The following is a 25,139-nucleotide window of genomic DNA, read 5'->3' as shown; positions in this document are numbered from 1 at the left end:
TGTGTGTGTGTGTGTGTGTGTGTGTGTGTGTGTGTGTGTGTGTGTGTGTGTGTGTGTGTGTGTGTGTGTGTGTGGGAGTGTATGAGGCACGGCTCAGTAATCTTCAACACAGCAGAGGATGTGAGCTCGTCCCAGCCAGCCAGACTCCAGCAGCGGCACACGCAGAATGCTAATGCTGCCGGCTCACCTCAGTCCTCCTCTCTCTCCTCTCTCCAACGCACAAGGGCGAAGCTGCATTAATCAAGGCTAAAACACATGCCCTCCTCACACACACACATACAGACACACACACTGCACAGCCTCTGCCACAGTACTATTTGTGCTCATGCAGTTGCCGCAGTGGCCCCCGTATTTCCAGCGCTCAGCATTGTGTACGTGTGTGCGCGGTGGAAAGGGATCGTGCGTGCGAGCGTGTATGCACCTCATGAACGTCCAAAACACAGCACATCATGGACCCGTCCAAACACCCGTCTCTTCCTGTGTTTCTGCCACGGGGCAGCGTGACTGGGACACACATAGCACAGCCAACGCTACTGTACACACTGGATCCATCCAGTTCCTTTCCCACAAACCACTTCAGGAGAAATACTGATATCACACACAGATAATCCCACATAGCAACAAGATGTGGTTGTCATGATACAGCAACACCATTTCTATTAAGCCTGGGTTGGGGGAATCAGTGTCGTGTAAGTGTAAATATGAAGCTGTTTACATTAAGCAGTAATCAGATGAGATATTCTGTTTATAATTAGGGTGTGTACTTTACGGTAAGAAAGGTAGACTAACACCTTTCCCCTCAGAAAGGAGAGTGTATAATTGTCTGTTAACCCTGATCTGAAAGAATATTATGGGAATTTGTATAACACTATGCTCTGGATAAAAACACTGACCTCGTTCTGACAGCCAAACACAAGTATTGATTCCAGGACAAAGGCCACACTCTGTCATGAGCACACACATTCACAGACACACACACGATTACACACACAAATATACACACACATGCTGTAAAAGCACGCTCTCACACACACACGACCAGCAGTTAGATGTGTAGCATGATCGATAGTCCTTGATTGTCTTAGCGGGCCGTGGGCTAGAGACACTAATGTTTAGACACTAATGCAGCTCAAGGCAAGTCAATATAGATGTTGAGAAAGATTTGGATGATTGAAAAGAAGAGGTTTTTTTTGTTTATTTATATTTAGCAACATTTTACTCCACAGGAAAGTATGTTTGTGCCAGTTTCCGAGAGGACAGACCAATTTGTTTCTAATGTATGAACATTGATATTATAATTGCCTTTTTGTTTGTAAAAAAAAAAAGCCATTGGTAGCTGCAAGCAGAGTTCCAGGGAAGCTGAAAGTCACGACTTGGTTAAAGCCAGACGAGAGAGAAAAACTGAGATGACCAGAGGGGCTCAGAGAAGATGGGTGTCTGAGAGAAAGATAATGAAAAGTGGTAAACAGAGCTGAACACAGGGATTGAAGAGAAAATTGCAGTTGGTCGTGAGGGCAGATGAGAGGTGTGAGGAGAACTGGCTGAATGAGAGAGCACTGCTGGGTGTAATGGTCGAGCCAAGGCGAAAAGACTATGAAGGATTATCTAGCGGTGCTACAATAGCATTGTATTGGTGTACGCTAGACCGAATGAGTAGTATAAAAACTGCCTATTTGAGAGAGGGTTTGGATTGGGGGCAAAAGTTGTCTATGATATGATGATGAGAAGTATCAAGACATTTTGAGCAACTTTAAAATGGTCTTATCTGAAAAAGCACTTTTTCACCTGTGTTGAATGTTGTTTTCTAGGGACATTTCTTTTTTTGTAAAACATATTATTTTTGGGGGTAGAAACGGAGTAGGTTTTCTTGATTAAGAAAATGTCAACAAAAAAAAACTTTTTATGTAAAAAAGACAGTGATTTTGCGAGCTCTTATATTGTTCCATAATCTTGGGCAAAATCATGAAGAAATCATGTTTTTTACCCTGGGATGTAAACAATAGTTCATAAAACTAGCGATCATGTTCAAACCATAGAAACGTACACGCTTTCATTATGCCGCCAACCTTCAAAACTGACGTCAGAGCAACGCAAGTAATTTGCCCCCCGAAAAACAGGTCACATTCAAATCTTTTCATCTACATTTATAGTTCTGAGGAGTTACACAATACATTCCCTCACTGCGTCTTGTTCTCTGTCTCTCTCCGGCTTCATCTTACCATTGCAGCTCCTGTATTTATGTGTGTCATATAAGCGGGACTAAAAATACATTCACACTTCAAAGAGTGTAGCTCCAGCCTGTGTTAGCTATAAACGCTGTAGCAGCAGACGCCAGGGGCTGGACTGCTGCGGCACAAACAGAGCTGTGCATTTGGCTATTGTGTGAGAAATGGATGGGAGAGTAATACGATGGAGAAGAGGCGAAGAACAAAATGACACCCAAACAACACTCCATTTCTTGCTCCACCAACGGCTTCGACGAAGGAAAATTGATCAAAAGGAGCAGGTCTTTGTAAAGCAATCACAGCTGTAATGAGGAAACACATCAAGCCAGAGATGGTCATTAAGAAAAACAATCAGTTTAAAAGTGTTCATCTTCCCCCTCTTTTTTTTTTTCTCTCCCTTTGCTTTCTCTCCCACTTTTTTTCACAATCTGGCCCATTAAGTAGAAAGCAGCAAGAAGATTGGTTGGAAGATCTTCATTTCTTCAGGCCCACAAAACTATTCTCTATCCCGTTTACCCCCTACCCCCCCCCCAAATCTACGTTGCTCGTTTTGAGAAAAATACAAGCAGATTCCAATGGCTGTTGTCAAAAGGTTGACTAGAAAGCAACCACAGAAGATCATCGAAAGCTTATTGTGAAGCCCGAAGAGCCAGCTGTGAGTGTTTCTAACAGAGCAAAGAGAGCAGAGCGTCTGCCTTGTTGCAGATGGCTCAAGGTTTAGGCGGGAGTGTTTTGACGTGACTCAAAAAGATCCATAGAATCAGATTCAGCACGCGGAGCTGCAAGTCTAAATGGCTTTCAGCCAAGTGATAAACGATTTAACTCCCTCTCCCTCACTCTCTCCCTCACTCTCTCTCTCTCTCTGTGTCTTCCCCTCTCTCTTGAGCGTCACTCAATCCAAGGTAATGTTGAGCTATGTTCAGAGAGTTAGCACTCTGTAGTAGCAGGTGTCGAGTGATCTGCTTCTTTTCTGGCAGACAGAGTAGAGCTTAATGGCTTTGGCCTACACTTTGTAAATTGAGACTGCATCGAGAGGACCTTCAGAGAACCGAGGAGCACTCTAATTAGATTACACAGCGGGGGGAAACTTTCCTCTCCAAGGCTTTGATTCGCCCACTGAACTTCTGAGGAAGAAGAGCAGTTTTGATTGAGATTTTTTTTCTTCTCCTGAAGCTGATTCTATACAGTATAACACAGTAACCACTCATCATGACCCCCCCCCCCCCCCCCTTACCCCCTCCCAAGACAATCTCATGTCCTAATCATTTTTTCTGTGTACACAATTTCTATCTCGAGCGGCATTCTGAGGCGTGCACACATACACACACAGAGATACAATTTGTAAGGTGGGCTGATTCTTGCATGCATTATTCATTCCATCTCTCCTGACATTTCCAAAGCTGAGCATGGAGTGGAGAGGTGCAAAACAGACCCACAATCAATCAGCTCATGTCTTGCACACACCTGCATGGTCTGTGAGAGATTCATTGGATTTGAACGGGGGACCATTTTCATGCTGTTTCACCAGATTGATGTCAATCCCACCACGGACCCCCCACCCCGGGCCCCCCCATCCCGGGGCCCCCCACCCCGGGGCCCCCACCACGGGCCCCCCACCCCAGGGCCCCCCACCACACGGACCCCCCACCCCGGGCCCCCGATCCCGGGGACCCCCCACCCCACGGACCCCCCACCCCGGGCCCCCCATCCCGGGCCCCCCATCCCATGGGCCCCCACTACAGATCACCACGTCCCCCACCCCAGTCTGTTGGGGATGTATAAAAACTAAATCACAGCTGGTTGAATACTACCCACCTCTCATCCCAGTTATACTTTGAGAGATGGCATAATTAAAGAATGACAAAAAAGAAAGAACATTTAATTATAGAAAACCTACATGGGAGAAAAATCCTCCTGTTAATAAAAAGTCTTAATGTAAAAAAACGTCATTATGTAAGAAACAAAAAGGTGAGAAAAGCAAAGCTTAGACCATGAAACTCTCATTCTTCCCTCCTTATCAGAAAAGTCCATTTCATGGCTGATGGGTTCATTACTGTAGTTATGGCTGGGGGAGTCACTCAGATACGAGTCACCTTAAAGGAACGGGGGCTGTGCCACTGGAGACTTGTCGTCACAAGATGAACACACACACGCCTAGAAAACCGAACTTACACAAAACACACACACTCAAACTCACACTACAATGCAAGTAAAACAGTGCTCTGGTTTGGGTTCATGTGTAGTTAGCATGTCTGAAAGCTGCTCCCTTCTGGAAGGACTGACGACACAGTCGTCTGACAGTTCCCACAGAAAGGATCTGTCAAGACATTGCTGCCTTGTCCATTACAATACAAGAACATACAGTCAAAAAAGAACATCTTCACTATTTATATTTCACTCTCTACACTCTTGGGACTGTGTCAGTGACCTCACCAGACACAAACGTTCGGGAGTGTTTTCCGCTCCTAAACGGCAGCGTTCAGAGCAAGCATGTCTGTGTTTTTGGGGGAGAGCGTAGCCCATGCGCCCATCCAGTCAGACGAGACCCAGCGGCTTTGCATGCTAACGAGGTTCCCTCTGCCCGCATCCCGGTCGTCCTGCATTCCAGCCATGTTCTCTCACACTGTCATGCTACCGTGGAGATGGAGCGCTTTATGGGGGTGGGGGTGGGTGGTAAGGCAGGCAAGGGTGAAGCGAGGCAGGGGCGCTGTGGCAGGGCAATTTAAGGGGGGGGGCACTTGAAGGAATTTCATTACTAGACTCCCCACCACCATGTGCTCTATCTTGATAACACATCTTATTTTTGTAATTTGGCTGAAAGCAGTTAACATTGAAGGTGGTCTTGAAGGGGGGTCAGATGGCTGAGCGGTTAGGGAGTCGGGCTATTTATCAGAAGGTTGTTGGTTTGATTCCCGGCCATGCAAAATGACATTGTGTCCTTGGGCAAGGCTCTTCACCTTACTTGACACAGGGAGAATGTCCCTGTACTTTGTAAGAAGTCAGGTGGCTGAGCGGTTAGGGATTCGGGCTAGTAATCTGAAGGTCACCTGTTCGATTCCCGGCTGCGCAAAATGATGTTATGCCCTTGGGCAAGGCAATTCACCCTACTTGCCTTGGGGGGAATGTTCCTGTACTTACTGTAAGTTGCTCTGGATAAAAGCGTCTGCTAAATGACTGAATGTAAATGTGCTTACTGTAAGTTGCTCTGGATAAGGGCGTCTGCTAAATGACTAAATGTAAATGTACTGTACCACTGCCACTTGGAGGCCTGCGATGGCCCTAATACCTGTGTAATCCCTCAAGCAGGTGTACAAAGCATTCATTCCAGGTGCCTTCTGAAATCTCATTTCCCCGTGCTCCAAACATGCATATGCCAATTTCAATGTTTATGCACTGCTTGGATGGGGCTAATGTGTTTTTCTTACATCAGTTCTAATCTGGAGTTCTCATGCAGCATTCATTAGCAGCTTTTGAATTTATTCTTATGGACAGCACAAGCAAATACGTCTGCTGTGAAACTGAAATCTTTCTCATTTGTTGCTATTTAAGGATGTTTCTTCATTCTCACTCTCGTTCTCTCCATCTGTCTTGAAAGCACAGCTCACTTCACACATCTACACACATATCCACACATCTCCACACAGCTACACACAGCTACACACAGCTACACACATCTCCACACAGCTACACACAGCTACACACAGCTACACACAGCTACACACATCTCCACACAGCTACACACAGCTACACACAGCTACACACACTGGGATTTAGAGGAGCCCTAGCGAGAACACGTACGCAAATGCTGACACACACACACACACACATGCAAACACACACATGCAAACACACACATGCAAACACACACATGCAAACACACACATGCAACAGGAGGATTTTAGAGATGAAGCTGCGAGGACGGTGGCCCGTCTGCTGGGTAAGGGCTTCCGTGGAGACAGAGAGGCCCAGTCTAATCCAGTCTGACTGACTGGCCACACCGGCTCCTATTGATTTCCCACTTAAGACGAAGACAGATCCTGAGTGGAGACACGGGAGACACAGATAATGTCTTCCTGGAGTGGGTGGGGCCATCTCCAGCACAGCCCCAGCCCTGACATAGCCCCATCTCTAACTCTAACCCTAACCCTAGTCAGTAGTGAAGTCTGAGACAGCATGGTTGCTCACAGTAACTATGGCGATGGGATGCGAGATGAGAGGAAGAGATGGATGGTGTTGTTTTCTGCTGGGACATGTTTCCATGCGAGTCCCTCTCTTATTATTCATAACTAATTGGTATGACCGACCGCCAAGCCTATTTTTACATTGGTGATTGCCGTTGCTCGAAAGAGCTCAAACTATTATCGAGCACCCCCCCCTCTCTCTCTTCCTCAATCTCCGCATCGCTCTCTCCACCCCTCTCCCCACCCCTCCCTCCCTCCACCCCTCCCTCCCTCCACCCTCCACCCTCCCTCCACCCCTCCCTCCACCCCTCCCTCCACCCACACTCCCTCCTCTTTAACCACCGGACAGGCTCTCTCTCCATCTGTTTTTATTGAGTTCCTAATGAACACTTAGCTTCTTGTTCATTTCTGATCTTACGATAGAGATCGAGATAAAGACTGGTTCCCAAAGCTGCTTTGGGGGAGGAGAAAATACACAGCACCTGAACCTCACTGGCACACCACATCCTCCTAAAGCCTCCTGGATATTGACAGGAGCTACAGTTGAGGATATTTTTAGCAAGGTTAATCTGCGAGAAAGTGTAATACAAGTTGAATAGCTCATTGTTTTGGTTTAATCTGTCATACTGATCATAAAAAGTGCTTCCTGCAGGATGTCGGGTCCAGGCCCAAATCACTGGGCAGTGATGTGTATAGGGGAATGGCAGGAGAGTGACAGATTTGGCCGAGCATGAACATTACTCAGCATCAGTGTTCAGTGGTGCGCCAACGCCATCGATGCGATTAGCAGACAGCGGTTTAGCTGTGTCATCCTTCCAATGACCCTGGTGCTGCACACACACTGTGTGTCGCAGCCTTCATGAATACAGCCTGCATCAAGTGGGTGATCAGATCGTGGGGCGCTCAGCACAGTCTTTTTCTCTTAGTAAGGGAAAGAAGTTGCCAGTGAGTGTCTGGCTTCCGGCGAGATGTTTTTCTGTGTGTACTGGACTGTCAGCTCTCTGCCGCACTGTGCTGTTACTGTTGCTGTTACTGTTGCTGTTGCTGTTGCTGTTGCTGTTGCTGTTGCTGTTGCTGTTGCTGTTGCTGTTGCTGTTGCTGTTGCTGTTGCTGTTACTGTTGCTGTTACTGTTACTGTTTGCGTCCAGGTGTTACAACCGCTGTGGAAGGAACTGGAATCCTTCTCTGAACTCACTCAAGGTCCAGGACTCATCTGATCTGTTTTGGTTTGGGGCTTGAGTGGTTGCAGTCCTAAGGGGGGCGGGGGGGGGGGGGGGGCATGGGGGGGGGCAGTTTGTGCTACATATGGTGGAAGTACACTAGTAGATGAGGGAAGGAAAGAGAAGTGTAAACATGTTACAGGAAGTTAACATTCACTACCATGCAGCTACATAGCGACTGCTGTTTTTACGATTGGTATTTGCCTCGAGTTTCATGATGGTTTATATAACCTTAACGTATAGTCGTATTTCCGAGTCACATGGTAATTCATGTAACCTGAATGTAAAGTGTTGCCAGAGAGAGCCTTGGACAATGAGTCGACGATGAGAGCACAAGTAGTAGAAGGTAGAAAAAGACACACTACACACAAAACAGAAACATAATCCTTGAGAGAGAGAGCCAGATAGACGGGTGGATATCTCAAATGAAATGAAATTCTCTCTCTCTTTACCTTTCATGGGATACATTTTCCAGGCTTTACACTCAGCCGCTTACAACCGGTCCTGCTAAAGACCTTCCCCGTTGCACAGTGACACTTTAATCTAGCCAATCAGGTGCTTCCGTGGACGCCACTCCAAGCTCCCCCTCGCCCCGCCTAATCCTGAACCAGGAAATGGGATGCTCTGGTTGGTTGTTTCATCTCCATCATTACCATATTATCTCCAACTCGGCTGTTTCAGGGAGCATATAGGGATCATCTGCATTTACTCCATCAATAGCCCCTTCTCCTCTCTCTCTCTTGTCTATCTCTCCCTCTTTCACTCTCTCTCACTGCCTTTCACCATCTCAGTTTCTCTTTCCCCTTCTCTCCCTTTTTTCTTTTTTCTCTTCCTCTCTGTTTCTCTTTCCTTGCCTTTTCCACTCACCTCCCTCTCCCTCTCTGTCAATATCTTTCTCTCCATCTCTTGCTTTCACTCTCGCCATCTATTTCCATCTCTCTCACCCTCTTTCCTTCACTCTCTCTCACCCTCTTTCCTTCACTCTCTCCCTCTCTCTGTCTCTCCTTCCACCCTACAGTACTTTCCCTACCTCCCTCGGCTTGCAGAGGCCTCTGAATGAGGCCAGTATCCCCCTGAGCTCTGCATCATGATTCTGGGTCAAGATGATAACAGGAGAAGCTGAGCCTTCCTTATCTGCGGCTGAAACGGTTGCTTGAATGACATTCAAGGTTTCACTGAATGATATGTGTTTGGGGAAAAAAAACTTCTTAACAAAACGTGAAAACCTGCTTTTTCACAGAGACTTCCGGAAGCATAGATGTTGTGAGATAAAAGTGGTTTTGATGAAACTGCAAAGCGTATCCGTTACCACATATGGTGGTAACCTTCATGAACCTAAAAATACAATTAGTATGAATTTGACCACCCTGTATTTAATGTAACACACGTCACGCATAACTTTCTGCTGATTGACAATTAGTTGGATACAATGTTCAGTAATTGCAGTTATTATCCCTCCTCCTGTGACAGGATCAATGTTCCTAAGAGAGAGAGACTGTCTCAGCTTAATATCTGGAGAACCACCTCGCTGTTTTCTAAATACAGATTTGATTGGCAAATTGGCATTCCGTGGAGGTCATACCAAGCACCTGTCACATACATGCTTGCCCACCTATGGAGACTCAAACCTGATCTGATTGGCTGCATCTATCTTGGAAACCAATTACAGCATTTCATCTAAGCCCAACAATGTTAGTCCATCGCACCGAGAGGAAAGTGCCCCCCCTGTCATGGTGGATTGAGCAGCTCAGTATAGGCTTCCACACATCTTCTCTGTGCTAGCAAAGGATGGACGTTCCCCCCAGACCACACTACCAGACGACAACAGGTTATCTCTGTCTGTCTCCCTCTCTTTTGCTGTCTATCATTCTCCCTCTCTCCCTCTCTCCCTCTCTCCCTCTCTCCCTCTCTCCCTCTCTCCCTCCCTCCCTCCCTCCCTCCCTCCCTCCCTCCCTCCCTCCCTCCCTCCCTCCCTCCCTCCCTCCCTCCCTCCCTCCCTCCCTCCCTCTCTCCCTCTCTCCCTCTCTCACACTGTCTCTCTCTCTCTCTTTCTCTCTCTCTCTCTTTCTCTCTCTCTCTCCCTCTCTCACACTGTCTCTCTCTCTTTCTCTCTCTCTCTTTCTCTCTCTCTCTCTCTCTCTCTCTCTCTCTCTTTCTCTCTCTGTGTGTTAGGCCCAGGTTGTCTCGTTCTATACAGGATGTTTTACATGTCTCAATAGGCCGCGCCAGGGAGGGCGTGCATACATCACTGTCACCGGCAAACTCCCAGCGCGCATCCCACTGCTCCTGCCGCAGTGCCAGACCAGAGAACAAGAGCCAGGAGAGACGAGGGGGGAGAGGGGGGAGGAGGGGGGAGGAGGGAGGAGGAGGGGGGAGGAGGAGGGAGGAGGAGGGAGGAGGAGGGGGGAGGAGGGAGGAGGAGGGAAGAGGGAGGAGGAGGGAGGAGGAGGAGGGAGGAGGAGGAGGGAGGAGGGAGGAGGAGGGAGGAGGAGGGAGGAGGAGGGGGAGGAGGGAGGTGGAGGAGGGAGGAGGAGGGGGAGGAGGGAGGAAGAGGGAGAAGACGGAGACGACGGGACGAGAGGAGGGGGAGGAGGGGGAGGAGGGGGGAGGAGGGAGGAGGAGGGAGGAGGAGGGGGGAGGAGGGAGAAGACGGAGACGACGGGACGAGCGGAGAGGGGGAGGAGGGGGGAGGAGGGGGGAGGAGGGGGGAGATCGCCCATGCACCATTCCTCTGACATTTGGATTTGGAGCGGTGCTAAAGCCAACCGCATTATGCCAGTGTCACAGGGGGAATAGGTTTCATAAATGGAGGTGTGGAGGTGTGGAGGTGTGGTATGGGTGTTTGGGGGTGGGGAAGGGGGGTTGTTAGTCATTACCAGAAGCAGGGCACGTTTCCTGCCCTCGAAAAAATGACACCCTGTGGCAACGCAGGCAGATGGCCTGATATTATCCATCCCTGACCGCTCACTCTACGTGATTCTCCCTCTCTCTTTCCCTCTCTCTCTCTCTCTCTCTCTCTCTCTCTCTCTCTCTCTCTCTCTCTCTCTCTCTCTCTCTCTCTCTCTCTCCACCTCTTCATCTATACACTGCACCACTCTCTTTTCCTATCTATCTCTGCCTTACTAACATTATCTGTCTCTCTGTTTCTCTGTGTCTGACCTCCGTATGATATTGAGCTGATTGTGTCCTGTTGTTCACCATCTGTGTGCCAAACATGACCAATTACTCCTCACCTCTCCACAGCCTCTCCTCACCTCTCCACAGCCTCTCCTCACCTCTCCACAGCCTCTCCTCACCTCTCCACAGCCTCTCCTCACCTCTCCACAGCCTCTCCTCACCTCTCCACAGCCTCTCCTCGCCTGCCCACAGCCTCTCCTCACCTGCCCACAGCCTCTCCTCACCTGCCCACAGCCCCTCCTCACCTGCCCACAGCCTCTCCTCACCTGCCCACAGCCCCTCCTTACCTGCCCACAGCCTCTCCTCACCTCTCTACAGCCTCTCCTCACCTCCCCATAGCCCCTCCTCACCTCCCCTCCTCACCTGCCCACAGCCTCTCCTCACCTGCCCACAGCCCCTCCTCACCTGCCCACAGCCTCTCCTCACCTGCCCACAGCCTCTCCTCACCTACCCACAGCCTCTCCTCACCTGCCCACAGCCCCTCCTCACCTGCCCACAGCCTCTCCTCACCTGCCCACAGCCTCTCCTCACCTGCCCACAGCCTCTCCTCACCTGCCCACAGCCTCTCCTCACCTCCCCACAGCCCCTCCTCACCTCCCCACAGCCTCTCCTCACCTGCCCACAGCCTCTCCTCACCTGCCCACAGCCTCTCCTCACCTCCCCACAGCTAGCTCTTCCTCTCCTCATCACAGCGAGTCCCTCCACTCACCTCTCTTGTGTCCTGCCTCCTCATTGTCACACTGTAACTTCTCACACCAACTTAACAGAGACAGCACCGGGATGCATTTGCTATCGCACAGAAGGTGAAACTAAATGTGGAACATCTGTTCCCTTTGTTGAAAACTGATTTGAATTGTTTTTCTTTCTCCAGCAAAGCCCCCGAATCTGCCTCAGTACGTTCGCTGTTTGCTTGGAGGGGCTGTTTATGTCGGTTTTGCAGATGCCTCCTTTTGAATATCCTACTGTGCCCATCTGAAATCCAATCTGTACCGATCAACCAGGCGGAGAAAGAAATTACAGATGATTTGTCATGTGAAAACCAAATTGAATCTGTTTGTTTAATGATATGTGGCCGTTGTACTACAGAGAGGCCACATATCCGGTCCAATGTTTTTAGCGCTTATCGCATCCCGAGAATAAAACACATCCATCAGTTTAAGAACTGCGATGAACGTAATCGTCATACATCTAGTGCTTAGTTTCAATGTTTACGACCTGGCGTCTTACAAACTGCCAAACGGACAGGAAAAACCACGACCGAGATGAATGACACCCGATATGAAGCTTTTGAAACATCTTGTATGTGGAAGCTACGCCGTCACTAAACTGCCATCAATGTTTGCCCGGGATGAGCGGGGACCCTTGTGTCACTCCCCTCTGCTGCTGAGGACTAAATCGCTGCAGAGGCAAAGCACTCATCTCCAATGCAGCACTAATACAAGAAGGTCACAACATCGCCTCGTGCCTCACAAATCCTGAATAACACTCTCTCCCATCTGTTTCTCACTGAGAGACGAGCTGAGCTATCAGCATGAAGTGACTCAGGCCTGAGCCAGCACATGTGCTGTATGTTTACTACACCTCAGCACGTGCTGTATGTTCACTACACCTCAGCACATATATGTTCACTACACCTCAGCACATGGTGTATATGTATATTAACACAAAGCTAAGTTTTGAGCGTTGAGATGAGTTTGTGAAAAGCCTCAAAAGAAAGGAACTTCAAATGACCACCACAAAACTAACTTTATCGACGCACAAAGCAGATGTTTTGGAATATATAGCTAGGGATGCAACAGGTGCAATTGTGCAGGAAGAAAACAAGTTAACCTTTTAAAGATCCTGTTAATGCGTCTGTATAGCCACCACTTCCATATTACTACACCTCAGTGCATAGGACCAGAACACAATCAGCACATCCTGAATGAATAGGTTCATACAATCCAATATACTGCATGGCAATAGATAATGATATACTGCCCTTGTCGTCTAATGAGAGATGCCAGCAGTTTGAGTCGATTCTGTCGAACTGGGGGCCCCGCCCTCTTCCTGTGCAGGTGTGCTTCTGATGTGTGTGTGTGTGTGGGGGGGGGGGCTGATGGGGGCACCCACACCGTTGCCACGTCGACCCCTTGCCAGACAACAAGGGCGACAACCTGGCACCCCCTCAGGCTTGCGCACAGCGAACACACTGCTACCGCCGAACACGCCTGGACCAACACACACACACTCACACACACACTCACACACACACTCACACACACCCCGGGGTGGTGAGGGCATAGGGAGTGAAGAGGGAGGAAGCCGGACTGTAATGAAGAGGTTTGGTGAGGATCCTGGCTGTCGCCCCGGGAGGCGGCCCTATTAGCACTGTGCCACTGTGAGGTTCCTCTGACAAGGTGACAAGGTGAGATGTGGAGACTTGCTGGGAGGGGAGGCATGCAGCACCATCTAATTAGCTCCAGGGCCTATCTGGAGACAGACATGGGAGGGGACAGATGGGAAGAGACATGGATACAGAGATAGGGAGAGATAGAGGTAGAGTAAGAGAGAGGTGAAAGAGAGAGGTGAAAGAGAGAGAGAGAGGCAGAGAGAGAGAGAGAGAGAGAGAGAGAGAGAGAGAGAGAGAGAGAGAGAGAGAGAGAGAGAGAGAGAGAGAGAGAGAGAGAGAGAGAAAGAGGGAGGGAGGGAGGGAGGGGGGGGTGAGTTGTGAGGCTTGAAAGACAGGAGACAGTGTCATGCCATCTGTGTCTACATGGTGTAATATTGGAATGGTTCCCTAAAGGCTTTTCATTTCAGTTTAAATTGAGCCTCTGTCACGAGCCAGATAAATCAATACAGTGCACTCTTCCTCAGAATACACATACAATACAGAATACAATATATTGCCGTATTGAGTTGAGACACAACGTAAGAGTTTGGATCACGGATATCAGATTACTTGTGTGTTCCAACTGCGTACGTGAGTGTCCAACTGTGTGTGTGTGTCTATCCAAGTGAGAGCGTGTTTGTTGAACTGTGGACGTGCGTGTATCGTACTGTGGACGTGCGTATATCGTACTGTGTACGTGTGTGTGAGGTATACCAAAAATAAGATGAAAGGCCCTCCTTTTGCTGTTCACACGCCTCCCTGTTCAGGGTTAATCCACTGATTCCCTGCCGACCGCTGCTCAAAGGATGAAAACAAGCAGCATTTAACACAAGACGACACGGGGCCACGCTGTGCCGACCACAGAAGCTTCCTCGAGTGAACCGGATGATTGGTGGACGCACGTTGCTGCCGTTAGAGGTGCTTCCACTTCCACACAAACACTGAGGACAAACCCAGTTTCAACAGCAGTACTGGGTGGTTGGCTTCATGGGTACAACCTGCCACCGAGCCAGTCATCTTATATCAGTCTGCAGCTTCTGCAAAGCAGTTCCAAAATGTCAACGTCAACATGCAGAGGTCTTTTGTCCGTGCTTGGCTGTTTGAGTCTAACTGTCTTTGTAGTCTGTGGAGGCCTGTTTCTCGTGAGAGGGGAATTTTTCCTCCATTGTGGGCCCCTGGCTACTACACACATGGATCAAGCTCTGCTTTGTCAGTGGGTCAGCAGAGCTAAAGGGAACCAAAAGGATTAAAGGCAGAGACTGGATTGCAGGCCTGGGCTGACACACAGCCACAGAGACGGAAGTGGCCTTTTAGGCTAAGCATCCATGGAATAATCTGTTTGTTTTGGTTTCCCGGGGTACAGTGTATAGAGGCCTGCTAATCTGTGAGTCCCTGCTAACACTATTCGCCTTCACAATTTGGGTGTTATTTCATTTACAAAACAAAAATGTGAACGAGTTCAATGGAAGTTTCTATTTCAGGCGTTTAGCGAGGCATTTATTTACAGTAACGTGAAACTCAAGAGGAGGAGGATGACTGGGAGATGGGCTGCGGAGATTTGAGTGCTCTGGTGGCTAAGTGCCTGGAGATGTGTGTGTGTGCGTCTGCGCCCGTGTTTGCTGGTGTGAGCAGCGTGTCTGTGTATGTGCCTGTGCTAGTGCATGTATGTGTGTGTGTGTGTCTCTGTTCATGTATATGCATGTGTGTGTGTGTGTGCGTGTGTGTGTGTGAATGGGGTGTTCTACGTGCTCTACCAAAGGTTCAGTCCCCCCCCCCCCCCCGCCCCGTCCCCTCTCCCGACAGCGTTCCCACGCCTGGGGCGCCGCTCTTTGACTCGGCGAGCGTAAACAGATGTTGTGCTGCGACAGGAAGTGGCGGACTGATGGAAAACACGGAGAGAGGGACCCGGGCAGGAAGCAGGGCCCCCAACCGGGGCTGCAGGACGAAGGGTCGCGTGCGACACAGCCAGACTCCCTGCCCCAACCCCCCCCCAACACCCCTCAACCCAGGTCAGGGTCACAGCCAGAACGCCCTCATCCCCCCTTCACCCCCCCTTCACCCTCACCGCACCCCACCCCCAGTCAGGGTCAAACAGCTGACTGGGTTCCACCGCTTCAGGGCTCTATCTGGCCAGACTGTACTGGTCAAGCTCTTCAGTGTCAGAATGTACAGAGTCAGGCTCTACAGAGTCAGGCTCTACAGAGTCAGACTGTGCAGAGTCAGGCTCTACAGAGTCAGGCTCTACAGAGTCAGGCTCTACAGAGTCAGACTGTACCGTGTCAGGCTCTACAGTATCAGACTGTACAGAGTGAGGCTCTACAGTGTCAGGCTATACCGTGTCAGGCTCCACAGTGTCTGGCTGCACAGTATCAGGTTCTGCAGTGTACGCTGCATGGCTTCAGCGGCCTGGCAGTGGATGCTCTGAGGCCAATAAATCGACGGCCCCTTAAGTAGCCGATGCCCACTGAGCTTGATGAAAGCCCAGTCTCCTGAATGAGTAATCCCAACCTGCCTAATTACCCTCCCTGGTGATGTCATTCATCTGCAGCAGTGGCTCTTAAAGTGGAGTCCTTTTCAAAATGACACGATCGGCTCCACAATACAACTTCTTGTAAGGATTGCTTGGCGATTATTAAAGGTCTTTGAAATCCTAACCAGTGTTTGCTTGTACAGTATACTCCCTATTGAGTAAGCATACACAGCTAAACTGTTCCCATCATGTCATGTGATCGTGCTCTACTGCAGGACTGAGTGGCTCCGGTTCCTCTTCTCATCAATCCTGTGTCATAATGACAGCGCATTAGCAACCAACAAGCTGTCAAACATTATGTACTGCGAATAAGTGCTCACGTGGTTGACCTTCTACTACTAATGAATTCAAGTGATCTCTGAAGCATTCATGTTTCATCTTTCTCTGCTCCACATTATATCATCACCGGCTTGCCATCTATCCATCCATCTCTTCCCTCCCCTGCCCTCCCCTGCTCTCCCCTTGTCTCCTCTCGTCTCCTCTCTTCTCCTCTCTTCCCTTCCCTCCTTTCCTTTCCTGTACTCTCCTCTCTATTCTTCTCTCGCCTCCTGTACTCTCCTCTCTTCTCTCCTTTTTTCTCCCATCCTTTTGCCTCCTCCTCTCCTCTCCTCTCCTCTCCTCTGCCTCCCTTTCACTCGTCTCCTCAACACTCCTCTTTCCTCTCCTCCTCTCTCGACTCCTCCTCTTTCCTCGTCTCCTCTCTCCTCTTCTGCCTATCATTTCTCGTCAGCTGAGCAGTGAGCCAGAACAGGACTTGGAACCTGCCCAGAAGCTGGCTGGCCCAGGGCAGGATCATGGCCAAACTGCAGAAAGACCTTCTGATAGAAGCCAAGACACACAGCACTCTGCGCGCCCTGCTATTTAAAGCACAAATCGTCAGAAGTCTATCTTCATGATATAGTGTATCTTCAGAAAATGAGCTCTGAGGTGAGAATAAGTACAGCCTTCTTTCCCCTTCTCCTTTCCCCTCCCCCCTCCTCTCCCCTTCCCCTCTCCTCTCCCCTCCCCCCCCCCTCCTCACAAGTTTTTTTGTTGTTGTTTTGTACAGTAAATAGATCTGACTGTTGACAATTTCAAACAGAGTTGTCCATTAACGCAGGCTGCTTTGTGCTAATCTGGAGCGAATCGCAGTGGCCCCTGAACAGACAGAAGGACGGCTGCTGCATGGTGGAGATAAAAGTGTGTCTGGCCGGGCCTGGGGGTCCAAGGTGTATTAACACTACTCCACAGTCAGATTTAGCCCGGAATGAAAGGCCTCAGTCTGACGTACTGCTTCCAGAGATGTGGGTTTGTTACATTTGTCTGACAGGGTAGGAGTGGACAGATCTACCCTCTAAAACATGCACTGTCTTAACCTTGAGGCGCACGCACATAAATGCACACGCACTCATACAGTGCACAAACAAACACATGCTTAGACTCAAAACACCCAAATGGTATACATTTTGATGCACATAACACACACACAAAAAGTGCACACACAAAGTGGGGGAGGGGGGGGGAATTGTATCGAATGTCAGACAGCGGTGTCTGTGGACTGGTAAAAAGGAGGTTAAAATATTAATGTTTATGAAATATTAAAGGCATTCTCCATGGAAGTTTGGGATTGCAGTCTTTTGCAGTTGAGTGTTTACCTCTTGTGAGAGTAGGAAAGAGGATTCCTTAAGAGCTGGAAGGAATCTGTCAAGTCTTTTACAAACACATTCAGTTACCCTGCAACGTGCAAGGTAAAGGAACTAAATAAAGACTCCAGTGTCTCTTGGCAATTGTGACGGCCAGTCTACACACACACACACACACACACCTAGCTACACACTCACACCTCCCCCCATCCCTCCCTCAACAGACACAGACCCAACTTCATGTCACTCTTACCCAAACACAGACACACACACACACACACACACTCCCAGATCGCATGGTGCTGATCCACCTAGATGAGAGGCTCAGACACGAGGGAACAGCAGACACTGGCCCTGATCCTCCTCGTCAGAGAGCCGTCTGCCCTCCCCCCACCCCCACCCCACCCCCACCCCACCCCACCCCCTCCCCCCACCCCTTCCCCCACCCCCATGACCCCAAACCCATGCTTCACATCTCACTACACTGCCATTTGGCACGCCATGAGATATTGGAAACAACGGCATGGTTAGCAGACATTCTATTGGGAAGGACCGAAATCAAGCAACTGGTAATTTTCTAGAAATGTACGTTGTTGTTGATGGGAAGGTCAATAAAAGTTGTGTGAAGGTCGCAGCATCAAAGAGCCAGGTACAATAAAGGTCTGAAGTGTGGCCAGGTGGGTATAAGAGGTGTGTTTAGATAGGTGTAATGGAGGGCGACACATGCCTCCACCTCACCATCCTGGGCTTTCAGGCTCCTAGATGCCCCCTGGCAGGGATCACACCTGGCAAATGAGCCTTGCCAAATGAATGGGCTATTGCCTTAGTGATCTGACAGCACAACTTAATTGAAACTATCAATCAGAGTCTCTCCTCCTTGCCCAGCATGGATTATAGTCACTCACTCACTCTCCCTCTATCTCTCCCTCCCTCCTCCCCAATTGCATACCCAGACAGGCCAACACATGCACACACACACACACACACACATACACACACCAAATCAATTTGAGAAATCGCTCTCCTCGTCCACCTGCCCCGCTCTCCTTCCCTCCTGTGAGGAAAACACACTGGGCAATGCGTGACAGCCGGAATTAATCAATTTATGAATCCTTTCATTGAGCATTGTTTTGTACCTCCAACCAGTCTCCCGCTGAGCCGAGCCCGCCCACAGCCTGTGCTGTGAGCCGCTGCAGCACTGCCTGAAGCGCCAACATTAAGATATGTCACGGTCCGGGCTGCAGGGTAAGACATCATCATACATCAGACCAACACAGAACATGATCCCCGCGTCTGTAGAGAGATGATCAAATCAGAACACACAAAAGGAAACAGCCTTTCTCTCTGTTTTCTCTCTCTCTCTCTCTCTCTCTCTCTCTCTCTCTCTCTGTCTCTCTCTCTCCCCCTCTCTCTCTCTCTCTCTCTCTCTCTCTCTCTCTCTCTCTCTCTCTCTCTCTCTCTCTCTCTCTCTCTCTCTCTCTCTCTCTCTCTCTCTCTCTCTCTCTCTCTCTCTCTCTCTCTCTCTCTCTCTGTCTCAGGCAGGAAAGAGTTAAACCTATTACAGGAGACCAATCAGGGTTTGGAGGGGGAGCGCACTGCAAACCTCCGCAGTGTGAGAGAGAGAGAGAGAGAGAGAGAGAGAGAGAGGAGGGAGGGAGGGAGGGGAGAGAAGAAGGGGAGGGAGTGGAGAGAGGGAAAGATACTAGGAGCACGGCAGATTGCACTCCACTCAGCACACAGGCGGGGGAGACGCGCAACAGAGACACCGACAGAGTTGGAGGTGTGGAGAGCGCATCACACGTTCAGTGTGAGGAGAGACTGAGAGAAAGACCAGAAAAGAGGAAGAAAAGATAGAAGCACGCACAGATTTTTGCAGGGAGAGAGAGGAGGTAGTTTTTTTTTGTCTTGGTTTTCCTTTATTCAACAGAGAGAGGAGAGGAGTGTTGTGGATAACAATTGTTTTAAACGACACCTGTTTAGCGAATGACCTCTGCCATCCGTCCAGACTAAACGTTCTATTGGTCCTTGAAAGAACGGCAGAAGGCGAGGGAATGTGTATGGTGGAACCTCGGTTGCCGAGGATGTGGAGTTGGTGGGATTAGGCTACCGGACTGGACAGAACGGGATAAGACACAGCTGGATTCCCGGGACGGCGCGTGAGTATTACTCTGTTTTGATTGGCCACTCGGCTAGACGTGCTGGGGATGAAAGCACTGCCACGGAAAGTGGGCTTCCTAGTTCTCGTGAACCTCAAAGACAAACATGTTTGTTACTGTGTGTGGTGACACAGAGACGGAGGTCTGCTGGTGTCACATGAACTGAGTCGAAGATCCCACAGATAGTCACGATCCCAAAAGAAAACTGCTTCATGTGTTTGGTGAAGGAGCTGCAGGCCCACACGGCTTGTTGTGTGATCTTGTGTGAATATGTGGAACATGAATGAGAATGGGATCCTTGTTCCCAAGACACCGACATCTCATCAGAGAGTGCTTAGTGGGATAGTGAACCGCCTCTTCAATCCAGATCAGGACATTACTGCACCACACACGCCAACATGACACTACGGTGTTTGACACTGGTCTTGGAGATACAGTAAAACAAAGGGAAAACGGGTTTTGAGAATTTGTGTGTGTGTGTGTGTGTGTGGAGGCTGTCAGACGCTGGTGGGGGTCAATGTAGTGTTTGTTGGCCCTGTGTAGGCCATTAGCTGCAGCGTTATGCTAATTTGATCAAAGTGACAGAAGTCTATGGGCGAACAAGGAGACACAAGACTTTGTTAGGAGAGGGTTTGTTATGCAAATATCAAGCTCCTTGTAGGCTTTCCACAGCCAAAATCTTGTGTTTCATTCAAGGTTTTTCTTCTGTTTTTTCTGTCTCTCTCTCTCTCTCTCTCTCTCTCTCTCTCTCTCTCTCTCTCTCTCTCTCTCTCTCTCTCTCTCTCTCTCTCTCTCTCTCTCTCTCTCTCTCTCTCTCCCTCCCTCCCTCTTTCTCAGGATGCTGAATGAAATGGTTGATGCGAGTTGAGGACAGATGAACGACGGTCCTATCTGATTGGCCCTTGGGTTAGTTTGTCCAATCACAGTCCAGGATCTTTACCTCAGTGTAATTCAACAAGACCGGTCAAATCTACCTGCTCTCGTTTTATAAAGAAAACCATCTACAGTCACAGAGAATCAATCCCCCTCGCACGCGCGCACACACACGCGCCCAGACTCACATTGCTAAACAATCGCACACATGCATTTTCATATCTCCCCTCCTTTCAACGTAATGGGAATCTCACAGTACTTCTGTGCCTGATTTACAAGTCAATGTGATGAGAGAGAGCTTGGGGAGTAAAGGTCTGTTCCATTAGTGCTCACCAGGGGATAAAAGGAGTTTGTCTGCACTTACTGGCCTCGCCACGTTGTTGACCACATTGACACTGGCCCGCAACAGTGCTGGTTCACAGCCTGGGCCTGCATGGACCTCCGGCCTGGACCGAGAAAACCCGGAGCGACTCAGAATCTCTGGATGCAGGAAGACTCTGACCGGAGGGATCACAACATTATTTGGTGATCGCGTTCTGCAACTTTGCGTTCCACACCTGGGACGTCTTTTTTGGAAAGAGTTTTTTGCAGTTGTGGGATGTACGGCACTTCCTGTCTGTCTCTGGAGGAGGACTCTGTGTCCTGGCTCTTGCCCGGTGGATCGTCAGATTCCCTGCCTGGGAATACTGTGAGTTTATAAACAGGAGATGGCTCGGACAGTTTACCCCTGATCCAGTCATCCGTCAGCGACCCCCCTTCACCGCCAAAACAAACGAAAGGACGAAACAGAACAAGCGACAGAAAGAGAGACCGAGAGAGAGAGACAGAGACAGTGAGAGAGAGAGAGAGAGAGAGAGAGAGAGAGAGAGAGAGAGAGAGAGAGAGAGAGAGAGAGGAGGGAGAAACAGAGAAAGAGACAGTGCAAAAAGACCTACACAGTACTTGTGTTCTCTCCTGTGTGGTAGTGGTAGATCCCAAACCAAACCCTCCTTGGTGTTTAGCAGGGAGAGCCACCTAGCAGCCAATCACAGACAGCCTAGCAACTGGGGGGGGGGGGGGAGCAGGTGCTTCTCTGTCGGCCCCAGAAGAGAAGCCTTTACTGGGGAGAAAGAAGCCTGGCCGGCCTGGATGCTTAGCTCTGCTGGAGCGGACCCCTCCTCCTCGTACCCTGGTATGCTGGGCTCTCGTGCCTGTCTCTATGGATCCAACCACGCTCTCTGGCTCGACCACACACCCCCGGGGCTGAGATAGGGCTGGAGGGTTAGGGTAAGTGTTCTGTGATTACATGCTGCTGGTCTCGAGTGTGTGTCATCTGTGTCAACTTCACTTATCTTCGTTTTTCACATTTATTTTTAATTTTTTACATCACTCGCATGGTCACGTTACATTTCTTGGGAATGACTAAACGTACGATATGAGATGAGACTGTTTGTAATGTAAAAAAATATATAAAAACGTTAAGACACCCCTTGCTAGGAATTCACATTGACAGCACAGATCCTTGACCTAACCCACCTCTGTGTTAATGAGACTTTATATAAGACCCTTGTGCTGTAGTGACGTGTTCTTCTGATGAGTGTTGCATGGTGTGGTCATGGGTCACGATTAAAATAGTCCCGGCATTACAGCCGTGAGGATTTTTTATGGGAGAAGTTAGTCATGTTGTGCACGTATAGTGCTCTGATGTACAGGATGTGGATAGCAGTTACCGTGCTCCTAACGCTCTTGACTCCCATCATTTTGATCCAGAACATTACCTTATTATTTGATAAATGGCAGAATAAGCACCGACAGGTTTTCACACGTAAAAACAAGATTAGATTCTTGCATCGTAAGAACAATCTGCTGTCCCAATTCCAGCCGCCATTTGAAATTGTGATGAGCTAGACTTTGGATGTGAGGTGCTCCTCTAATCACACTCTTGGCTGTTCACAAAAACCCAAACTGTCTCTTTCTGTCTCCCCTTCCCTCTCCCTCTCCCCCTCCCCCTCTCCCTCTCCCTCTCTCTCCCTCTCCCTCTCCCTCTCCCTCTCCCTCTCCCTCTCCCTCTCCCTCTCCCTCTCCCTCTCTCTCTCCCTCTCTCTCTCTCTCTCTCTCTCTCTCTCTCTCTCTCTCTCTCTCTCTCTCTCTCTCTCTCTCTCTCTCTCTCTCTTTCTCTCTCTCTCTCTCTCTCTCTCTCTATGTCTCTCTCTCTATGTCTCTCTCTCTATGTCTCTCTATCTCTCTCCACCCCCCTTCCTTCCTCCAGGATAATGCATATCCTTTCCCATCTGGAAGACAAAGTCACCATGAGCAACGTCACCGTCACCGACAACTCCGAGCCCATCAGCCGAACCATGAGCCTGTCCCAGCCGTGCCCCTATCCCCTCAGCTTCCAGGTGTCCCTCACGGGGTTCCTCATGCTGGAGATCCTGCTGGGCCTCAGCTCCAACCTCACCGTGCTGGCCCTGTACTGCATGAAGTCCAACCTCATCAGCTCCGTGTCCAACATCGTCACCATGAACCTGCACGTGCTGGACGTGCTGGTGTGCGTGGGCTGCATCCCCCTCACCATCGTGGTGGTCCTCCTGCCAGTGCAGGGAGACAAGGCGCTGATCTGCTGCTTCCACGAGGCCTGCGTCTCCTTCGCCAGTGTCGCCACCGCCGCAAACGTCCTTGCCATCACCCTGGACCGCTACGACATCTCCGTCAAGCCGGCCAACCGCGTGTTGACGATGGGTCGCGCCCTGGCTCTGCTGGCGGCCATCTGGGTGCTGTCCTTCCTTAGTTTCCTGGTGCCCTTCATGGAGGTGGGCTTCTTCGCCCAGGGTCAGGTGGAACTCAACCAGACGGTGGTGGCTCACCCTAACCAGTACTACACAGAGCTGGGTCTCTACTACCACCTGCTGGCCCAGATCCCAATCTTCTTCTTCACGGTGGTGGTCATGCTCATCACATACTCCAAGATCCTGCAGGCGCTCAACATCCGCATCGGCACACGCTTCCACGCCGTGCAGAAGAAGAAGGCCAAGAGGAAAAAGCGTCCGTCCATGACGGCCATGACGCCTCAGCAGGAGGGCACGGACGGATCCCAGAGCAGCGGCGGCGTGCGCATGCCCACGCTGGGCATGCGCACCTCCGTGTCCGTCATCATCGCCCTCCGGCGGGCCGTCAAGCGGCACCGGGAGCGGCGGGAGCGTCAGAAGCGCGTGTTCCGGATGTCGCTCCTCATCGTGTCCACGTTCCTGCTGTGCTGGACGCCCATCACGCTGCTCAACACCGTCATCCTGAGTGTGGGCCCCAGCGACGCCACCGTCAAGCTGAGGCTGGGCTTCCTGGTCATGGCATACGGGACTACCATCTTCCACCCTCTGCTCTACGCCTTCACCAGGCAGAAGTTCCAGAAGGTTCTGAAGAGCAAGATGAAGAAGAGGGTGGTGTCTATCATCGAGGCGGACCCTCTGCCCAACAACGCAATCATCCGCAACTCCTGGATCGACCCGAAGAGGAACAAAAAGGTGACATTTGACGACAAGGAGGCCCGACAGAAGTGTCTTTCTTCCGAGGACGTGGAGTGAACTGCCGTGCTCCCTGAGAGAACAGGACAGTTATCACACTCCGCACAGAGCAGTGACAAAAGGGAATCACTCATCCAAAGCAGAACTGTAAATATTCTGTGTATTTAAATGTACAAAACATCAGAGGTGGATAATTTATTTCTATTTAATGATATCAAAATGCAGGTACAAAACACTAGGTTGCCTATAGACATCTAGTTCTGTAGATAATGCATGGCTTTTTTTGTAACCGTAGTGACACAGACATGGTGTACATATCTTCTTTCTTTTTTTTTTTTACAGTATATCAGAAAATACACTTAAAACTAGAGCAAATAGGCTGTATACTGTATATGTGTATATTTATAATAAATGTGGTGTTTACTCGCTTAGTGTGGCTGCAGGTTCCCTGTGGCCTGGTGTGTCTATAAAGGCTGGGCAGCCATGAATCCTAGTGAAAGACGTTCCTCTGCATCCAGCTGTCCTTCAGTTACCTGTGATTTACGGCTGGGCGGAGCATCTCAGGCCACCAAGTCAGATTAGGAGCAGAGTATCTGTCAGCATAGGTGGCAAAGGAAGTGGGGGGAGAGAGAGAGAGAGAGAGAGAGAGAGAGACAGAGAGACACAGAGAGAGACAGAGACAGAGAGAGAGAGAGATGGGAAGAGAGGAAAGGGGAGGTGGGGGGAGAGAGAGGCAAACAAAGGTGGGGTAAGAAAGAGATGGGGGAGAGAGAGAGAGCGATAGGCAAAGGAAGGTGAAGCGAGAGAGGGGGGAAGGTGGACGATAGAGAGGGAGAAGGGGTAGAGTACAAAAGAAATAGAGAGAAGGTGCAGGGAGAGAGAGGTTAAGAGGGAAGAGGGAGATGATTAAACGTGACTCTAAAAAAGAAAGGGGGTCAGCAGGCAGAGGGGGTCCGTGTCGTGCGTCTTCACAGGGCCGGGTGGAAACAGGGTTTACGGCCATGTTGTTTGCTTTGCTATTTATGACCATGGAGTAATCCACAACACACACATCTCACCCTTCGCTATGATGAAAGCCATTCAAGGTCTGTTTCTAAGTCAATATTGGACATAGTAGTACTCTAATGTGACTGTTCAACACAGGAAGAAAATAGGAGAGGGAATGGACATGGAAATGGATGGGTGAAAATAAGTGAAAATATGACTGAATTATCATATTGTATTCATATATTGTAATGATCAGAACATGTTACAGAGTATGTTTGTCACGATCAAAGACAGGGGGTT

General features: G+C 49.7%; 1 protein-coding gene across 1 annotated transcript; it reads left to right on the top strand.

Annotated features, from left to right (window-relative positions):
• Positions 1 to 21,258: 21,258 nt before the first annotated feature.
• LOC146259090 (G-protein coupled receptor 22-like) lies at positions 21,259 to 24,278 on the top strand. The gene is made up of 2 exons (XM_084672247.1): positions 21,259 to 21,621; positions 22,604 to 24,278. The coding sequence occupies exon 2, from the start codon at positions 22,608 to 22,610 to the stop codon at positions 23,910 to 23,912; it is 1,305 nt and encodes a 434-aa protein (XP_084528373.1). The 5' UTR covers positions 21,259 to 21,621; positions 22,604 to 22,607; the 3' UTR covers positions 23,913 to 24,278.
• The last annotated feature ends 861 nt before the right edge of the window (positions 24,279 to 25,139 follow it).

This window comes from Hypomesus nipponensis, chromosome 14 (genome assembly GCF_054491055.1).
Source record: "Hypomesus nipponensis isolate SF chromosome 14, ASM5449105v1, whole genome shotgun sequence".
Taxonomy (NCBI): domain Eukaryota; kingdom Metazoa; phylum Chordata; class Actinopteri; order Osmeriformes; family Osmeridae; genus Hypomesus; species Hypomesus nipponensis.
This window is presented reverse-complemented; position numbering and strand designations above follow the sequence as displayed.

Coding starts and splice junctions, on each gene's coding strand:
- LOC146259090 (XM_084672247.1), top strand. CDS start 22,608: ATGCATATCCTTTCCCATCTGGAAGACAAAGTCACCATGAGCAACGTC.